The sequence below is a fragment of the Temnothorax nylanderi genome, unplaced genomic scaffold (assembly GCF_030848795.1).
Source record: "Temnothorax nylanderi isolate EJ_2023f unplaced genomic scaffold, tnyl_v1.0 TNYL_tig0004_pilon, whole genome shotgun sequence".
In the NCBI taxonomy this organism is placed as follows: Eukaryota; Metazoa; Arthropoda; class Insecta; order Hymenoptera; family Formicidae; genus Temnothorax; species Temnothorax nylanderi.
The window spans coordinates 2,398,062-2,418,027 of NW_027249066.1; the positions used below are offsets into that span (position 1 = coordinate 2,398,062).

Consider the following 19,966-nt stretch of genomic DNA (forward strand, 5'->3'; position numbering starts at 1 on the left):
GCTACGACGTTATCGCGTCGCGTTGTGTCTGCTTAGCGACAAACGACCCGGCTTCGAAAGTTAGTTAGGCTACGACGTTATCGCGTCGCGTTGTGTCTGCTTAGCGACAAACGACCCGGCTTCGAAAGTTAGTTAGGCTACGACGTTATCGCGTCGCGTTGTGTCTGCTTAGCGACAAACGACCCGGCTTCGAAAGTTAGTTAGGCTACGACGTTATCGCGTCGCGTTGTGTCTGCTTAGCGACAAACGACCCGGCTTCGAAAGTTAGTTAGGCTACGACGTTATCGCGTCGCGTTGTGTCTGCTTAGCGACAAACGACCCGGCTTCGAAAGTTAGTTAGGCTACGACGTTATCGCGTCGCGTTGTGTCTGCTTAGCGACAAACGACCCGGCTTCGAAAGTTAGTTAGGCTACGACGTTATCGCGTCGCGTTGTGTCTGCTTAGCGACAAACGACCCGGCTTCGAAAGTTAGTTAGGCTACGACGTTATCGCGTCGCGTTGTGTCTGCTTAGCGACAAACGACCCGGCTTCGAAAGTTAGTTAGGCTACGACGTTATCGCGTCGCGTTGTGTCTGCTTAGCGACAAACGACCCGGCTTCGAAAGTTAGTTAGGCTACGACGTTATCGCGTCGCGTTGTGTCTGCTTAGCGACAAACGACCCGGCTTCGAAAGTTAGTTAGGCTACAAACTTATCGCGTCGCGTTGGCTGCGGAACGACACCACGCTTACAAAGTTACTTACGGGGAGCGCGCTTTTAGCGCTATAAACGTGCTCTGTCTTTGTTCAACTTTCAGTAAGTAACAGAGATAGAATGACGTTGTCAGCGCTAATAGCGTCTCCCCGAACGCACCTTTAATCGAATCGTTCATTTGAATGTTTCAGAAAATAACGACGCAGAAGGTGACATCGGAGCAGCGAGGGAATCCTGCGAAGCTGACATCCCGAGCAGCCTGAGAGGAGGAGGAGGCCTAGGATAGGCATCGGGCATCGGCGTACCAACACTTCTGGTAAGTACAAAGTTACTTTTTATTTTTTTTTAAGATATTATAGAATCCCTCTTTGTGCTTATTCAGTTCCTACATTAAACCGTGTTTTAAAATATAAATTAGTAAAAAGAAATATTTTGAAAAATTTGATTCAAGTTGATTCTAACGTAGAAACCTTTTTCGAAGGTGTAATTTAAAATATAATATTAATCTGAATAACGAATAAGATGTTCGATGCGCGTGACACGTATTTAATCGATTCGATTATTTTTATGTTACAGAAAATATCCGCGCTGGAAGGATCATCTTCGCATCGAGGAACCACGAATGACATCCCGAGCAGCCTGAGAGGAGGTGGAGGCCTGGAAGAGGCATCAGGCGCCGGCGGAACAACATGCGGTAAATATAATTGGTTTATACATATTGTGTCTTTCGCGGAAAGTTTAACCAATCGGTTTTTCAATCGAATAGTAAAGATAGTCAGAGAGTAGAAATTAAAAAAGAGTTTAATTTTTTAAATTCTATTTTGAATTCTTGTGTTCAATAAATAGAGTATACTTTCAAGAAATTAAACGTTATATTTTTATTAAATTGATTTAACGAAATAAAATATAGAATTCCGTGTTTTACGTTCGGTAATTATTTTTTAAATACAGACTGTCTCTTTTCTTCCCTGCTCTAATCTAGATTATATGTTTGATTGTTACAGAATCAACGTAGCGACGTTGCAGATACAGCTCCGCTGCTGCGCATCGGTGTCGGTGAATTTTAGCGTAGGGAAGTCTGGAGAAATAAGCGTAGGTGGTCCGGACTCGCACCAGGGGCAAAGTCTGTAATGTGATTTAGTCCGGACTCAATCCTAGGGGCAAAGTCTGTCGGTAAGGGGCAAAGTCTGTCGGTAATCAAAGCACGGAAATGCTGGTCTCGACTTTTGAGGGGCCATTGGCTATCTGTCTATTAATCTGTGCCGAAAGTTATCAAAAAGTATTTTAAAAGTATTTTAAATAGCGCGCTTTTGACAGGTTGATAGGTTAAGGCAAGTCGTATTGTCGTATTATTGAGTTTTCGATTCGCATGCGGGCCACGATACATTAAGGCTGCGGTCCACTTGACGCTACAAATGCTTCGAAGCATTCCTTTTCTCCTTTCTTTCAATGAAGAAAGAAGGAGAAGAAGAACGCTTCGAAGCATTTGTAGCGTCAAATGGACCGCAGCCTAATAAAATAATCGCGACATATGAATAGAATAATTCTGCATTTCGAAAACCTGTAGAAAACTGTGTCGGTCGGCTTCTCCTATTCTAAAATCATCTCTTTATTCTCTTTATCCGCTTTACCCCGAAATTTCCTCTCGCTCTACTCTCACTCTCATTCCATATTCTACGTGGCGCATGCGCAGAGCGGAAATGTGCGGCGCACGTGACAATTAGCGTGTTCGCGTTGCTTGAAATCCTCAAACATTTTTGCACTTGAAATGAGATAAATATATATTCGGCCGTTGGAGAGAGAGAAAGCAAAGATACTGAGTGCAAAAAGTGCAAGCAACGCGAATAGACCCAATGGCCTAGTTGATGGCGGAGGGAACGGGGCAACAGCTGATAAGGCCGGTATTCATATAGATCTTTTAAAGATCGTCTTAAAAAAAAAACAGCTAGCAATTAAATATAATCGGTTAAATTCAAAAATAAGGACCAATCATAATCTATTGGGTGCATCCTCGAGCACGACCGCTCAGTGAGTGGCGCCGAATGTAATGGGACCCAATTGAACACGTCGCCAATTGGCTGGTCCAATGGAAAAACTCCAGGCACCGTGGCTGTGAGTGGCTGTGGTCAATCGCAACGTGGTCAAACTAGGGGACGCTCCAAAAAGGACAGATCTGTGATTTTGACGATTTTTTTTGTCAGGTTTTAGCGCGCTTTCGACAAGTTGATAGGTCGATAGGTTAAGGCAAGTCGTATTATATCGTTTATTTTGATAATGGATATAAATGTAGGAAAAGGAGCAATTAAAAAGTGTGAAGTTAACAAATTCCAAGCTTCATGGCTAAACGAAAACATTTTTAAAGGATGGTTGGCTCGTTCGGAAAATAACGCAATTTGTACTGTATGCAATGATATCATCAAATGTTGCAAAACGGATCTGATTGAACACTCACAAATGGCCAAACATATCGAAAACGTAAATTCAGGGAAAGCGATTGATAATGCTAACAACACATCTATGGATTTGTCATATGAAGATAGAGTTAAGCGAGCTGTTGCGACATTTTGTGCCGAACATGGTATCGCTGGAGACGCCGTAGATGATTTGGAAAAATTGTTAACGGATATTTGTAAAGATCCTGAAGTTGTGCAAAATCTTTCAGTAAATCGCATAAAAAAATTACTAAAGACAAATTACCCAAATTACAACAATTATTAATATTATTTGACAAAAATTCAGATAATTCGGCACAAAAATAATATCCATTCTCATTCAATATTTTTCTCCTTTAAATAAGAAAGTCGCGACGGAATTATTAGAAGTAATATCTTCAGACGCCAGAGATTATTCCGCGAGTGAACTCTTCGAAGCTTTCAAAAGTCTTTTAGAACAAAAAGATATTCCTATTAAAAATTCCTTGTCGGAATATCCTGCGATAACTTTAATGAGCCAGCTATGATTTAGCTTTCGAATGGAAGATTTTGCCATCAGTTTTTGATGAACGACAGAAGCAAGAATTAGCCTCTTTAAAGATTGACGAAATGTGGAGCAAAATAATTGAATGTGAAAATTGTAATAAGGAAAGACTCTTTCCAAATTTGGATTTATTAGTTGAGGCAGTTCTTTCTTTTCCTCTCTCAAATTCTGAAGTCAAACGAATCTTTTCTGTACTACTAACAGATGTAAAAATAGAAGATGAAAGAAACTGATTATTCATTATATGATATTGCTTCTAATATTTGCGTAGCTCAAAGTTAAGCTTTCAAAATGTTCAAGTATTTTTTCACATAATTTTAAGATGTTTTGAGATTATTTTTATAAGTTTAATATTATTAGTTTTTTCTAAAAATTAGAAATTAAGATTATTTTTATTTTTATACTGAGCGAAGTGTGTGCGTGTTTATAATTTTAAAACAAAATGTACTTTTATTTTATGAATATTAGTAAGAAAAGAATTATTTCTGTCTAACCTGGTATGTTTTCGTATATTAAATGATAAAAAATTGATTCTGTTTATATTAACAAAGTAATACTGAATTTCTTTAGAAGGGCATTTACATATGAAAGATCTTTGTGACAATAGTTGTTCGAAATCACATTAAGTAAAATTATGCAATTGTTCTTCGATCATTTCATTTTTATGTCAATATAATAAATTTTGAGAATTGGCCTTGATTCTGAAATCTGTTCGCCGATCATCGACAAGAATCCGTCGCTCTCAAATGTAACAAAGTTTTGTTTGAACACGAGTCTTAAAAACGAGGCGGAGCAGTTAGTGTGTAAGTCGCTCGCTACCGACGAGAATTTTCTGCGTGTCTGATCCATGCTGGCAGATCATTGCTCTAACAAAAGGCTGCTGGTGCGATTGTGCTTTTCCGCTTTTACCGTCTTGCGGAAACGAAAAGGAGTTGGCCAGTGATCACTGAAGCAGATCACGGTATGCTTCCCATCGTCAGCTCCCTTGAAGGCATCGGACGTCTTATCATGAAGTGCGGCGATCTGTTTATCCATCTTGGTGGGACTGCTCGAACTACATGAATGGAAAACTACAATTGTGATACTTCTGAGCCACCTCCTTCAGATGTCCTGAACGCGTTCCTCGAATGTTGTGTGCGAAGTCGTGGAGTTTCATCCAAAGCTGACTCTAGCTCAGTATCGTTGATGATAACAAGCGGTTCTTCACCTCGTTCTGCTAGAGCTCATCTAGGCTAAAAACCGGAGTTAGAGCAGTAACCGATGTGTCCTCTGTCTCCAAAAGACTCCACCACATGATGATTTACGATGTGATTCCGAGGGACATCAGCAGTTTCAGTTGTGTTCATGTCGATCACACCGAAACACAAAAATTATCCTCTTCGCTACAGTCTGAATTACTCTGGATTATAAGAAAATGGGTCCCATCCTCTTAAGGCTCACTAAGGAACATGACTAGTAAGTAAAGATCACAAGACCTTTATGGTCACCTTTGAGTGCCTCAGCATTAGTGTTGTCCACATCAAAGTGTCTTGGATTACAGCACTAAGGTATTTCTGGTCTTTCAGAGGTTCGTGCCGCATCGAGGTCTATGCCCCACCGTCTAAAGTGGCCGTTGCACTAACTTTATCGGCTTCAATATGCAACTGTGGATCTTCTTCGAAGTGACGGTCTGCCAGCAACCACATCAGACACAACGAGGGTGTGGACTTTCAACCTGCAAGCTACCTCACTTCGAAAGAATCTGGAAGGAATCAGGACTTCGAAGGAGTCTTTATTAAAGACTTTATTTAAGACAATTTTGGATTTCACATTAACAAGCTCATTTCGCCCGAATTTGTTTATGTTCCCGCGCTCGCAAATAATAGTAAATATCATTAATTAGTATTTTAGTAGCAAGTGCGCTAAAAGAAAACATCAACCTGCATAGACATTTATAATCGCTATTTTTGTGTTTGCATTGTCTCGATAGCGTCTCTTTTCTCGAATTTTTTCTTAATAATTTTGCCCTGCGTGGAGTGTTTGTCATATCTATATACGTATGTATAGAGTTTAATCTATACCATAAAAGGGGAAATTACACATATAATGATAATAAAATTATTATTGCCGGCAAATTTATTTTAAAATTTATACATTATGTGCTACATTAACTCACATTCATTAGAAACTACCTTCAAATCGAAGATATAATAATGAAAAAATAATGTATAGAAATAAACTATGGATAGAGTATGATCACGAATGCGCTTAACCCACGTTCATCTATACGAAATACAAAAAAGAATTAAGTCAATTATTCTTAGCTCTGATCCATTGCGTTTGCTTCGTTCATGTTACTGCCGGTACAGTCCTTTTGTATTATCTCAAAGAGCGGCAACAGTTCCGGCGTGGCCTTAATCTGTCCGACAAATTCGCTCAACGATGGATTTTTATCTGCAAATAAACATCGCATATATATCGTAAGTTTATGAGTGAATAAAGACACGTCAGAAATTAAGACACTTCACGTGCCTATAACTTGCGGAAAGATTGTTTAACAACCAGCCTGTAAAACAGAATCACCTTCAGAAGAAATAACACCGTGTTAATTGTTGTACCGAGTAAAAATATGATTTGTGGTTATGTATAATGACCACTTAAAAGAATTAAAACCTCTCTTTAAGGGCCGATTGTTCCAACCTATTGGTAAACTAACTAATCATATGTCTTGTTTAATTTGAAGGAAAAACAGACATATATGATTTAAGTAATAAATTTACCAACAGGTTAACGACCGACCCTAAATGTACTACGTCATCTTGGCTTTCTATAATTCTTCTAATTCTAATTTTTATTTTAAATTAGTTTTAACATCGCTTGTTACCCCTACTTACAATTCTAATCATTCTACACTTGTACCTCAGAAACATTTAGAGAGTTCATTTACTTCCATTCAAACGAATAATAAATAAAAGGCGTGAAATAAGATGTTTCAGATTTCAAGATGTTTTTTATTAAGGTACCATAATTATAATTATTTAGCTTTCTTGCTCTTGATCTTCCTCATATAAAACTCGAGTTCCTTCCCCTCGAGGATGTAACCGTCCGATCTACCACACTGACCAGGCCTGCTTGCGATACAAGCTGAAAGTAAAACAAATTATTACTTATTACTTATTAAAATTATTCAAGTCATGTTAAGCTCAAAATATGTACAATATAAGGGAGTATTCGACGATTGATTCAAATTAAAGCATTCTCTTTTACATCGTTTCGTTTAAAAAGAAATTTATTTAATTCACTCAAAAACATGTTAACGAATTAAGTCTATAAAGATTGAAAATTAAGATTTTCCATACCAAGAACACGTCCCGTTGCAAACTGTTCTTCCAAGGCCTGCTCAACCTTGGCAAATCGCTGTCTGGCCTTGTATTTGGATTCCGCCTTTTTAGAACGCTTCTTATTCAGCACTTCCTCCTCAGCTTCCGTCTAAGAAACCAATTATATTCCACTTTTATATCATATACACGTGATATTCCACAAATTTAAACCAAGTTCTGTTTAAACGCTCACCAATTTAGCACCCCTTTTGCGGCCCAGGGGTAATACATAATGACCCTCGTACCACTGCCTGAACGGCGTAGCATCGATGGTGACAATGGCGTTCTTCACCAGAGTTTTAGTTCGTACCAGCTCGTTATTGGACGCATTGTATACAACGTCGATAATACGAGTCTTCCTGGTACTGCACTCAGAGCCCCAGGAAAAGTTTCCTGTATCCAACCTAAGTGCTCTGTACTTTTTATTGCCCCCACGTGTACGGACCTGGTATATACACGTAAAATAGATACGTTTGTAACTAATTTCAACACATAAAATATATATATTTTATAAAATATAGGTCAGATCGCTGTGAGATTATGAATAATCATGGCACTCAGAGTAGGTAAGGATATCATCATTATAATTTCATAATAAAGTGAATTGTCAAAATACTTCCTCATAAATAATTGTAACAATATAAATAACATTTCAAAAACATCAATATAATCACATATATAACAGTGAACTATATCTAGCTGAACCATATCTTATTTTTTAATGCTTATCTTAATTTAACTATAATGCCTATTTATATTTACAATTCAATCGTGATGAAAATTAAGTTTGAGCTTACAGTATGAATTCGCTGTGGTCCAAGCTTGGTGTTCGCAGCTGGGCGTCCCAATTCGAATTTCCTCTTCTTGCGGAGAGGTTTCCTCTTTCCTCCAGTAGCTCTCCGCTTATGCCAATGATCCCGGGAGATACCTACAGTGCAATTTTGATAAGCAATTTAGTATACTTAAACTTAGTAAACGTAGTAAACTTAGTAGGCTCATTAGAAAACCCATTAGAAAAGTTAACCTAATCAAGTACCACGTCATGTCGACGTTACAAAACTTTTTTTCTACATGAAGTATAAAAGTTTCTAAATGCGCGAATAATCTACACTGTCTACGTTCGTCTGCAGCGTGGTTTTCGTTATTATTTAATAAATAAGAAAAATACAAAACACCGCGAAAGCATCACGCGTTCGGCATTGCTGCTCGGTGTCGACGAGCGTCGAGATGGTTTTTGCGAACCCAAGGCGAGAATACGGAAATAATATTCTCCATCAACGAAAAGACGGTGTCCGATTCACGCGCCGATTGTATTTCGTCGCAATATCGTGGCGAGAGATCTCGGATTCGCGACGATGAAAATTAATTTCGGCAAAACCGTGCCACTCACCCATCTTGCCGCGATGCAGAAAGAACCCGGACTTACGAGATACTAGAGAAACCACCACGTTGACTGACGTTGAGCGATAAAACCTCGTCCACTTCCACGAAACAAAAGCGCTTTTGATTGGTCGGCTACGCGCGACAGTTGCCCAGCTTGTTTCACTTGGAAAAAATCGAACACCGCATTTATGTCCATTTTCTACAAATAAAAATTAAAACTTATTTTTTAATTTTTTTCTAGTTCTAAGAATTAGAAAAAATAAATGGAGATTATAGTTAATCTTCATTGGTAGAAATTGACATTAGAAAGAAAGAATAATCTACAAAAATTATTTATTATTCAATATTATCCGCATTAATTTCATTATTGAATAACATCCTTTCTAAAAAAAGGCATGTTAAATCGATACTCGCATCTCTCGAAGTCTTCTCGAAAGTCTCGAATTGCTTTGTTGGCTCTTTTCCGCGATGCTGATTGGTTTTCTCGCTGCGCTAACTTCGTGAGCGGCTGTCATAGCATATTTTGACAGTTGTGTGTATTGTGTGTAATGTTAAAGCTAAATAGCGCGCGCGAAGCGCGCGTTTGTGATGTCTAGTAACAAATAAAAAAAATTTTTTAATATAATATTACTATAATAATACTATACATATATAATAATATAAATAAATAAATTATAATGTTTTATTATAATACGTATTATTACTTTATTACTTTTTTTATTATCTTCAAAGAGCACTAGAAGTACGTTCCGAAATTATCATCTCGTTTACATCTCATCAGAAGCATTCAAATTTAAGCGCGTGTACAATTCTCTAAATGGCGACAAGTCACGTGACTTAAGATCAAAGGCGCCGACCGCGCCGACGCTCAGTCGCTCAGTGTCGCAACTGTATATAGCTAAATTGTGGACTTGGACTTCTGTAGGAGTGTAGGCATCGCGTTGAGATGCTGCCGATAGTGGAATCGCAGTAGAAGGGAAGAGAGAAAGAGACAGAAAGGGAGAGAAAGAGGAGAGAAAGAAAAAAAGAAAAGAAAACAGAAGCGCCGCTGTTACACCTCGGTTCGTGCGACATTATTTTTACGCGGGTTTTGGCGTCCGCGTATCCCGTGTCGCCGGGCACTCCGGTTTGTTTTTCCTTTCTTTTTTCCGTTGCGTTACAGGACTCGCAGGTATAGGCACCGCGCAACACCCGAAATCACACCTCCGGGGTCGAACACGCTCGATCGCCGTTGTCGTTGTCGTCGTCGTTGAACCGGCTGCGAACGGACTCCGCAATCATGGCTAGTGTCTCCTATCAAATAGCGAATCTGCTGGAGAAGGTAATAAACGGCGCTAATAATGTAACGATAGCGATCGGGGAAACGAGATCACTTGCTCCAACGAAATCTTTTCTACCATGCTACCTTTTTTTCTCCGCAACATAACCTCGCATCTACCTAAGACGGTCTCTCGACGAGGGACGATTAGGGCCGTTAACCCTACATGACTCGCGTGGGGTTTAGACTACACCCCGGCCATAAAAGTCTACTAAGTTCACATCGTAGCTTTTTTTATCGATCGAACGTCGCACAATTTGTTTCGCAATTAAAGAAGCATCCTTGTACTTATCTTTAGAAGATACGTAAAATATTTTCAATCTTTATTTAATGTAAATGTAATTTTATGTAAATCAAAGGGAACAATGAAAATTGATGTTACATTGGGATGTAAGATACACCCCACGTGGGTAATTTTTTTTAAAAAAGATTGTTAAAAAAGAACTACGCGAGTAATATAGGGTGAAAATAGTTCGTAACTCTATCAAAAAGATAAGGAAAGCGATCATGGTAGGCACTTCTTGATTTTGGAGTATTTTCTGTTTATCTGTTTAGTCCTAATCAAAGTGGTTTGTTTTGTTTCCTTGAGCAGACAAGATTGTCTGTATTCTATCTACAGACTGTGGGACGACAGTCCCCTAATGTTATGTTATGATAAGGAACTGTTATGTAGTGTAGAACTGTATAGATTGGAGGCATTCTAATATTCTACTAACCTGTGGAACATATCAGAAAAAGCTGGATATTTTATATAGCGTTCATGTGAATATGTTGTAGAACGCACATGAACAGCGACAGTCATATGTATTTTTTCACATGTAGAGCAATATATCTTTAAAGTTTGTAGTCTTTAAAGGTTCTTTAACATGTAATTATTTTATGATTAATGTGTCACATTTCTTTATTATATATGTTTACATGATATGTTCCTTGTTTCTTGTTACTTGTTACTTGTTACTTGTTACTTGTTACTTGTAATATGATTAAGTAAGATCTTAGTTCATAGTAAATTCCTTGTTTTTTGTTATTTGTTAATATGATAGCCCCTATACTCCCTTTGCAGATGACGTCCAGCGACAAGGACTTCAGATTTATGGCAACTAACGATTTGATGAGCGAGTTGCAAAAGGACAGCATCAAGCTGGACGATGATTCTGAGCGCAAAGTTGTAAAAATGCTTCTTAAGTTATTGGAGGACAAGAACGGAGAAGTACAAAATCTTGCCGTCAAATGGTACACTCCTTTATCTAGATACCATGCCAAAACAATTTCTAGTAGATCCTTTATATATTATTCATATAGAGTGTCCTACATATTGATTTCTTTATGCAATAACAGCAATAAATGAAATAAGAAAGTAGATTGCAGCGCAAAGAGTTACACATATTTATCTTCCTTTGAGAGATTTTACAATTATAAGAACATATACGATTTTAGCTTGGGCCCATTAGTCAACAAAGTAAAAGACTACCAAGTTGAAACCATTGTGGATGCTTTATGTAGCAATATGGTGTCAGACAAGGAACAGCTGCGCGATATCTCTAGCATTGGCTTGAAGACTGTTATTTCCGAGCTTCCTGTCGGTTGTAGTGCGTTAGTTGCAAACGTCTGTAGACGTGTTACAAACAAGTTAAGCAGCGCTATTGAAAAGGTAAACGATCTTTATCTCGTTTTTTTGTTGTAAAATTTCATATCTCTGACTGATGATATATATACATGTATGTATAATGCATTTACAGCAAGAAGATGTATCCGTACAATTAGAAGCTCTCGACATTGTAGCCGACTTATTGTCTCGATTTGGCGCCTTGCTAGTCACATTTCACCCTACAATTCTGTCTGCATTATTGCCGCAACTCTCCTCGCCGCGACAAGCGGTCCGTAAACGCACTATAGTAGCGCTGAGTCACCTGTTGACGTCCAGCAACAATTATTTATACAACAAATTGCTGGATCATCTTCTCGAGGGTCTTCAAACTCAAACGACGAAGAACGTTATACGTACCTATATCCAGTGCATTGCTTCTATCTGGTCGGTAGACAATTTGTATTGCGTGTGAATAATTGATAAAGGGGAACAAATTACCATGTGACGTGTCTAAATTTATTGCAGCCGGCAAGCGGGCCATAGATTCGGCGAGCAAATAGAACGCGTTATGCCGTTGATCGTTCAATACAGTAACGAGGACGACGATGAATTGAGAGAATACTGTTTGCAGGCATTTGAAGCTTTTGTTTATAGATGTCCGAAAGAAATTACGCCGCACATAAACAAGGTACATAATTTGAATCCATCTTATGCCTTACACATATATTTATATATTGTTTACTAGAATCTTTGATCTTTTAGATTATAGAGATCTGCCTAATGTATATTACATACGATCCAAACTATAATTACGACGATGATGTTAACGAGTTCTCTGATGGAGAAGGTGCCGCAATGGACGTAGAAGAAGACGGAGATGAAGATGCGGAGGATGAATATTCCGATGACGATGATATGAGTTGGAAAGTTCGTAGAGCAGCTGCAAAGTGTCTAGAAGCGGTTGTATCCAGTAGAAGAGAGTTATTATCAGACCTTTATAAGGGGGTTTCTTCTGCATTAATTGCCAGGTTTAAAGGCAAGTATCGCGCGTATTGAATTCCGAAATTTGTTTATAAAAATGCAAAGAAGATATCTCCAGTTAATTAAGAAATCTTGTTCATGATCCAGTAATTAATGAAAATTCACTGTAATATTGCAGAAAGGGAAGAAAATGTTAAATCAGACATCTTTCATGCATATATCGCTTTATTGAAACAAACGAGGCCGGCTACTGGCGTGGCGCTCGATCCTGACGCGATGGAAGATGACGACAGGCCCACTTCGTTGTTGCAACAACAAGTACCACTAATAGTGAAGGCAGTTCATCGTCAGATGAAGGAAAAGAGTATCAAAACGAGACAGGATTGCTTCTCTTTGCTGAAAGAACTGGTGCTCGTTCTGCCTGGAGCTTTAACTAATCATATTCCAGCATTGATCCCCGGTATACAATATTCCCTGGGAGATAAGAATTCTTCCTCGAATATGAAAATCGACACTTTAGCTTTCGTGCATACGCTATTGGTGACGCATCAACCCGAAGCGTTCCACGTTCACATGCCCGTTTTGGCGCCTCCGATTATACTAGCAGTGGGAGATTCGTTCTACAAGATAGCTGCCGAAGCGTTGCTCGTGTTACAGCAACTTGTACAAGTTATCAGACCTCACGGTAAGTCATTTTACATTTCTGATTTTTATTTGCAGTCGTGGATACAAGAGCAATATTTATGACGGATTAATATATCACTTATAGAGAAACCATTCTATCGCGGCTTTACTTCATTGTCCAACGAAATATATCAATGCACCTTAATGAGGCTCAAAACGGCGGATATCGATCAAGAGGTGAAGGAAAGAGCTATCTCTTGCATGGGACAAATCCTTGCACACTTTGGAGATACTCTGTCAGACAAGCTACACGTATGCCTACCTATTTTCCTAGATAGGTTGCGCAACGAGATAACAAGGCTTACTACTGTTAAGGCTCTAACTTGCATAGCCGCGTCTCCCCTGAGAGTCGATCTGAAACCGATTATGGTAAATTTGTTAAGTACAAATACACGATTGAGAAATTGCACAATTCTTTCTTTACAAGCTGCTTTGTCGCCTTTTGTAGGAAGAAGCAATACCCATTCTTGGGTCTTTCTTGAGGAAAAATCAACGAGCTTTGAAACTCGCCTCTCTTCCTCTTCTGGATACATTGGTACGCAATTATAGCTCGGCTCTGCATCCAGATTTACTTGATAAGGTATGAATGTTATTTACTATATATTGTATATCAATATTTAAAGAGTCACTGGATGATCATTTCCAATTTTTTTTCACAGGTTACTATGGAGTTACCTGCATTACTAAACGAGTCAGATCTGCACATTGCGCAATTAACGTTGAATCTTCTCACTACCATAGCGAAGCTACATCCAACTGCCCTGACCAGGGTTTCCGAACATATCTTGCCAGAAATACTCATTTTGGTAAAGTCGCCGCTTCTTCAAGGTAAGTGTACCTCGCTTTAACATTAAACAAATTAGAAATTTCAGTACCCTTATACAAATTGAACTGAATTTTTGTCAAACAGGTGTCGCATTAAATTCAATGCTTGAGTTTTTCCAAGCCTTAGTTCAAGCGAATTTGCCGGATCTGGGATATAGAGATCTTCTCGGGATGTTAATAGTTCCGGTTAATTCATCCCTACTTCATAAGCAAGCTTATCACTCGTTGGCTAAGTGTGCAGCCGCCCTGACAATCACTTGGCACGATGAATCGCAGTGCATTGTACAACAATTGCTGAAAGACGTTCAAAATCCAACGGATATTCAGAACGTTGCGCAACACATATTCGCCTTGCTGGTCATTGGAGAGATAGGAAGACACGTGTAAGAGAATTGTGATTTATTTCTAATGAACTGTATTATAAGAAAAAAAGATTTATCTTTGAAATAATGTTTCCACAGAGATTTAAGCGGAATTAATTCATTGAAACACACGATTCTAAATTCATTCTCATCTCACTCGGAAGAAGTTAAGTCCGCGGCCAGTTATACATTGGGAAATATCGCAATTGGAAATCTTCCTGAATATCTACCTTTCATACTTCAGGAGATTGAGGCGCAGCCCAAACGTCAATATCTGCTTTTGCATTCGTTGAAGGAGGTAACATTCGTGCAGTAATAATCTTTATTCCCGTTCAAGCTCATCGGAATAGGAAATCCATTTCTAAAGTACTATTTGTCTTTGCAGATCATTACAAGTCAATCAGCCAGTCCATCTGGCGTGTCAAACTTGCAGAATTTCGTGCCTTCGATCTGGATGCTCTTATACAGGCATTGCGAATGCACGGAAGAAGGTACTCGTAACGTCGTGGCCGAATGTCTCGGTAAACTGACGTTAATTGATCCCGCTACTCTGTTACCAAGACTGCAAGAATCGCTCAAGTCACCATCAGCTCTTATGAGAACAACGACAGTCACCGCAGTTAAATTTACCATTTCCGATCAGGTACTTAGCCACAACTTATAATATCATCTATATTATACGTATAATATCATATATATCGACGTATCATATATCATATCTATTTCTGTTCTTTAAGGAATTAAGTACTACGATTTATTACCTAGTTTACCTCGAAATTTATTTTTCTCTTATTTCTTCTATCTCAGCGAAGTAATATCTTTCCGCTCAATATCTTTTGTATTATATGCGAGTTTGCAGAATCGGGTATTTAACCCGGTCTCTTATTTGACAAACTGTTTTATCACCAAGCTATTCAGTGCCCTAACAAATGTATCTAATTTAATATTATATATATTTACAGCCACAACCAATAGATGCCATGTTGAAGCAATGTATGGGTAATTTCTTAGTCGCTTTAGAGGATCCTGATCTTAACGTGCGTAGGGTAGCACTAGTCGCATTTAATTCTGCTGCGCACAATAAGCCTATGCTGATACGGGATCTCTTAGACGTAGTGCTGCCGCATCTTTACGCGGAAACTAAGATCAAGGTTAACACGATTTAAATCTAAGAGAATACTAAATCTCAGTCTGAACCAATCAGTTTAGATTGGTCCGTTGTCACCGAGACTTTGTCGTAATGTAATAAACTTTCCGTTACAGAAAGAACTAATCAGAGAGGTCGAGATGGGTCCTTTCAAACACACGGTAGACGACGGATTGGACCTTCGTAAAGCAGCATTCGAGTGCATGTACACCTTGCTGGATTCGTGTCTCGATAGGCTGGACGTCTTTGAGTTTCTAAATCATGTGGAGAACGGTCTTAGGGACCATTATGACATCAAGATGCTGACTTATCTCATGACCGCGCGACTCGCGCAATTGTGCCCGACTGCAGTCTTGCAAAGTGAGTATATCGCGCACGATTGTTTATATCTGTTTTTACTAGAATTCTTGATATTTTAGAACATTTAATATTCTAATCCTACGCTCCAATGTTTATCATATAGGGTTGGAGCGATTAGTCGAGCCGCTGAAAAGTACTTGCACGATGAAAGTAAAAGCGAACTCAGTGAAGCAGGAGTATGAGAAACAAGACGAATTGAAACGCTCTGCGTTGAGAGCCGTCGCAGCATTGTTAACTATTCCTGATGCAGGTAAATAGAATTGTTTTAAAATTAAATTAATTTAAATATCCTATTTTTAAAACATTTATCTATTTATAAAATTTTTTAAAACTTTAACTCAAAAGAACTAAATTAACTAAAAATGATCTCAATTTATATACCTACAGCATGAAATTTGATATGTAGTAGCAGTAATTATTTTACGCTTCTCTTCCTTAACCTACCTATCCTCCTCCTCCCCCTCTCTCTCACTTATTCACTCATAAACTTACGATATATATGCGACGTTTATTTGCAGATAAAAATCCATCGTTGAGCGAATTTGTCGGACAGATTAAGGCCACGCCGGAACTGTTGCCGCTCTTTGAGATAATACAAAAGGACTGTACCGGCAGTAACATGAACGAAGCAAACGCAATGGATCAGAGCTAAGAATAATTGACTTAATTCTTTTTTGTATTTCGTATAGATGAACGTGGGTTAAGCGCATTCGTGATCATACTCTATCCATAGTTTATTTCTATACATTATTTTTTCATTATTATATCTTCGATTTGAAGGTAGTTTCTAATGAATGTGAGTTAATGTAGCACATCATGTATAAATTTTAAAATAAATTTGCCGGCAATAATCATTTTATTATCATTATATGTGTAATTTCCCCTTTTATGGTACAGATTAAACTCTGTATACATACGTATATAGATATAACAAACACTCCACGCAGGACAAAATTATTTAAAAAAAATTCGAGAAAAGAGACGCTATCGAGACAATACAAGGACAAAAATAGCGATTATGAATGTCTACGCAGGTTGATGTTTTCTTTTAGCGCATTTGCTACTAAAATACTAATTAATGATATTTATTATTATTTGCGAGCGCGGGAACACAGACAAATTCGGGCGAAGTGATCTTGTTAATGTGAAATCCAAAATTGTCTTAAATAAAGTCTTTAATAAAGACTCCTTCGAAGTCCTGATTCCTTCCAGATTCCTTCGAAGTGAGGTAGCTTGCAGGTTGAAAAATCACTCCACAGTCCACACCTTCGTTGTGTCTGATGTGGTTGCTGGCAGACCGTCACTTCGAAGAAGATCCACAGTTGCGTATTGAAGCCGATAAAGTTAGGGTGCCGTCCCATGCAGGACGGAATTTCGGAAAACAGAATCTCGGAAACATTCTGATTGGTTAGCCCCATGGGGCACAGTACAAGCCCCATGAGGCTAACCAATCAGAATGATTCCGAGATTCCGTTTTCCGAAATTCCGTCCTGCATGGGACGGCATCCTTAGTGCAACGGCCACTTTAGACGGTGGGGCATAGACCTCGATGCGGCACGAACCTCTGAAAGACCAGAAATACCTTAGTGCTGTAATCCAAGACACTTTGATGTGGACAACACTAATGCTGAGGCACTCAAAGGTGACCATAAAGATCTTGTGATCTTTACTTACCAGTCATGTTCCTTAGTGAGCCTTAAGAGGATGGGACCCATTTTCTTATAATCCAGAGTAATTCAGACTGTAGCGAAGAGGATAATTTTTGTGTTCCGGTGTGATCGACATGAACACAACTGAAACTGCTGATGTCCCTCGGAATCACATCGTAAATCATCATGTGGTGGAGTCTTTTGCACGCAACGCATCTCTTCCGCGATGAACAATCCGCCAAGTTGATGCCTGCCGAAATAGTTTAGGCAGAGCTTGTTGCCGTCCGCGAACTCTTTCTTCTCAGACAGCCTTTTTTCATGAATTCCGGACAAAAGAAAATGCGTCGCTTGGTCTTCTGACAGAGGGCACATCGGTTAAGACTCTAACTCCGGTTTTTAGCCTAGATGAGCTCCAGCAGAACGAGGTGAAGAACCGCTTGTTATCATCAACGATACTGAGCTAGAGTCAGCTTTGGATGAAACTCCACGACTTCGCACACAACATTCGAGGAACGCGTTCAGGACATCCGAAGAAGGTGGCTCAGAAGTATCACAATTGTAGTTTTCCATTCATGTAGTTCGAGCAGTCCCACCAAGATGGATAAACAGATCGCCGCACTTCATGATAAGACGTCCGATGCCTTCAAGGGAGCTGACGATGAGAAGCATACCGTGATCTGCTTCAGTGATCACTGGCCAACTCCTTTTCGTTTCCGCAAGACGGTAAAAGCGGAAAAGCACAATCGCACCAGCAGCCTTTTGTTAGAGTAATGATCCGCCAGCATGGATCAGACACGCAGAAAATTCTCGTCGGTAGCGAGCGACTTACACAATAACTGCTCCGCCTCGCTTTTAAGACTCGTGTTCAAACAAAACTTCGTTACATTTGAGAGCGACGGATTCTTGTCGATGATCGACGAACAGATTTCAGAATCAGGACTAATTCTTAAAACTTATTATATTGACATAAAAATGAAATGATCGAAGAACAATTGCATAATGTTATTTAATGTGATTTCGAACAACTATTCTCACAAAGATCTTTCATATGTAAATGTCCTTCTAAAGAAATTCAGTATTACTTTGTTGATATAAACAAAATCAATTTTGTATTATTTAATATACGAAAACGTACCAGGTTAGACAGAAATAATTCTTTTCTTACTAATATTCATAAAATAAAAGTACATTTTGTTTTAAAATTATAAACACGCACACACTTCGCTCAGTATAAAAATAAAAATAATCTTAATTTCTAATTTTTAGAAAGAAACTAATAATACTAAACGAATAAAAATAATCTTAAAACATCTTAAAATTATGTGAGAAAATACTTGAACATTTTGAAAGCTTAACTTTGAGCTACGCAAATATCAGAAGTAATATCATATAATGAATAATCAGCTTCTTTCATCTTCTATTTTTACATCTGTTAGTAGTACAGAAAAGATTCGTTTGACTTCAGAATTTGAGAGAGGAAAAGAACTGCCTCAACTAATAAATCCAAATTTGGAAAGAGTCTTTCCTTATTACAATTTTCATATTCAGTTATTTTGCTTTACATTTCATCAATCTTTAAAGAGGCTAATTCTTGCTTCTGTCGTTCATCAAAAACTGATGGCAAAATCTTCCATTCGAAAACTAAATCATAGCTGGCTCATTAAAATTATCGCAGGATATTCCGACAAGATTTTTAATAGAAATATCTTTTTGTTCTAAAAGACTTTTGAAAGCTTCGAAGAGTTCACTCGCGGAATAATCTCTGGCGTCTGAAGATATTACTTCTAATAATTCTGTCGCGACTTTCTTATTTAAAGGAGAAAAATATCGAATGAGAATGGATATTATTTTTGTGCCAAATTATCTGAATTTTCATCGATCAAAATCGAAAATCTACTAGACTGTAAATTACGAATTTTTTCGTCTTCACGTTTGGGAATCACTTTGGGAGTGTCTTTAGTAATTCTTGTACGCGATTTGGTGAAAAATCTTGCGCAATTTTAGAATCTTTAGCAATACTCTTTAGAAATTTTCCCAAATGATCTGTGGCTTCATCATCGATATCATTTTTGGCACAAAATGTTGCAAATATAATTTCAGCTCGCTTAACTTGATCTTCATGTGACAAATCCATAGATGTGTTGTTAGCATTATCAATCGGTTTCCTTGAATTTACGTTTTCGATATGTTTGGCCATTTGTGAGTGTTCAATTAGATCCGTTTTGCAACATTTGATGATCTCATTGCATACAGTACAAATTGCGTTATTATACGAACGAGCCAACCATCCTTTAAAAATGTTTTCGTTTAGCCATGAAGCTTTGAATTTTTCAACTTTACGCTTTTTAATTGCTCCTTTTCCTACATTTATATCCATTATCAAAATAAACGATATAATACGACTTGCCTTAACCTATCGACCTATTAACTTGTCGAAAGCGCGCTAAAACCTGACAAAAAAAATCGTTAAAATCACAGATCTGTCCGGAGCGTCCCCTAGTTTGACCACGTTGCGATTGACCACAGCCACTCACAGCACCGGTGCCTGGAGTGTTTCCATTGGACCAGCCAATTACAAATTTCTATTTTAAATCAGCAAATTGGCAACGTGGTCAATTGCGGTCGTGCTCCAGGATGCAATAT

At 38.3% G+C, this 19,966-nt stretch overlaps 2 protein-coding genes and 2 long non-coding RNA genes across 4 annotated transcripts; 2 read left to right on the top strand and 2 right to left on the bottom strand.

Moving 5' to 3' along the window:
- The first annotated feature begins 2,192 nt into the window (after positions 1-2,192).
- LOC139774060 (uncharacterized) lies at positions 2,193-6,634 on the top strand. Its single transcript, XR_011718511.1, has 2 exons — positions 2,193-5,122; positions 5,233-6,634. It is a non-coding gene; the product is annotated as an uncharacterized lncRNA (long non-coding RNA).
- Rps8 (ribosomal protein S8) lies at positions 6,630-8,519 on the bottom strand. The gene is made up of 5 exons (XM_071709000.1): positions 8,417-8,519; positions 7,824-7,954; positions 7,220-7,471; positions 7,006-7,135; positions 6,630-6,790 (listed from the first exon to the last, which is right to left on the bottom strand). Exons 1-5 carry the CDS (start codon positions 8,418-8,420, stop codon positions 6,681-6,683), a joined length of 627 nt encoding a protein of 208 aa, XP_071565101.1. The 5' UTR covers positions 8,421-8,519; the 3' UTR covers positions 6,630-6,680.
- Positions 8,520-9,588: 1,069 nt separating this feature from the next.
- Positions 9,589-16,525, top strand: Cand1 (Cullin-associated and neddylation-dissociated 1). Its single transcript, XM_071709018.1, has 17 exons — positions 9,589-9,730; positions 10,791-10,960; positions 11,165-11,378; positions 11,467-11,759; positions 11,841-12,003; positions 12,078-12,351; positions 12,475-12,981; positions 13,066-13,349; positions 13,429-13,560; positions 13,640-13,808; positions 13,891-14,188; positions 14,267-14,465; positions 14,553-14,810; positions 15,130-15,318; positions 15,431-15,674; positions 15,778-15,924; positions 16,193-16,525. Exons 1-17 carry the CDS (start codon positions 9,689-9,691, stop codon positions 16,324-16,326), a joined length of 3,717 nt encoding a protein of 1,238 aa, XP_071565119.1. The 5' UTR covers positions 9,589-9,688; the 3' UTR covers positions 16,327-16,525.
- LOC139774076 (uncharacterized) lies at positions 16,512-19,915 on the bottom strand. Its single transcript, XR_011718513.1, has 2 exons — positions 17,349-19,915; positions 16,512-17,238 (listed from the first exon to the last, which is right to left on the bottom strand). It is a non-coding gene; the product is annotated as an uncharacterized lncRNA (long non-coding RNA).
- Positions 19,916-19,966: the final 51 nt, after the last annotated feature.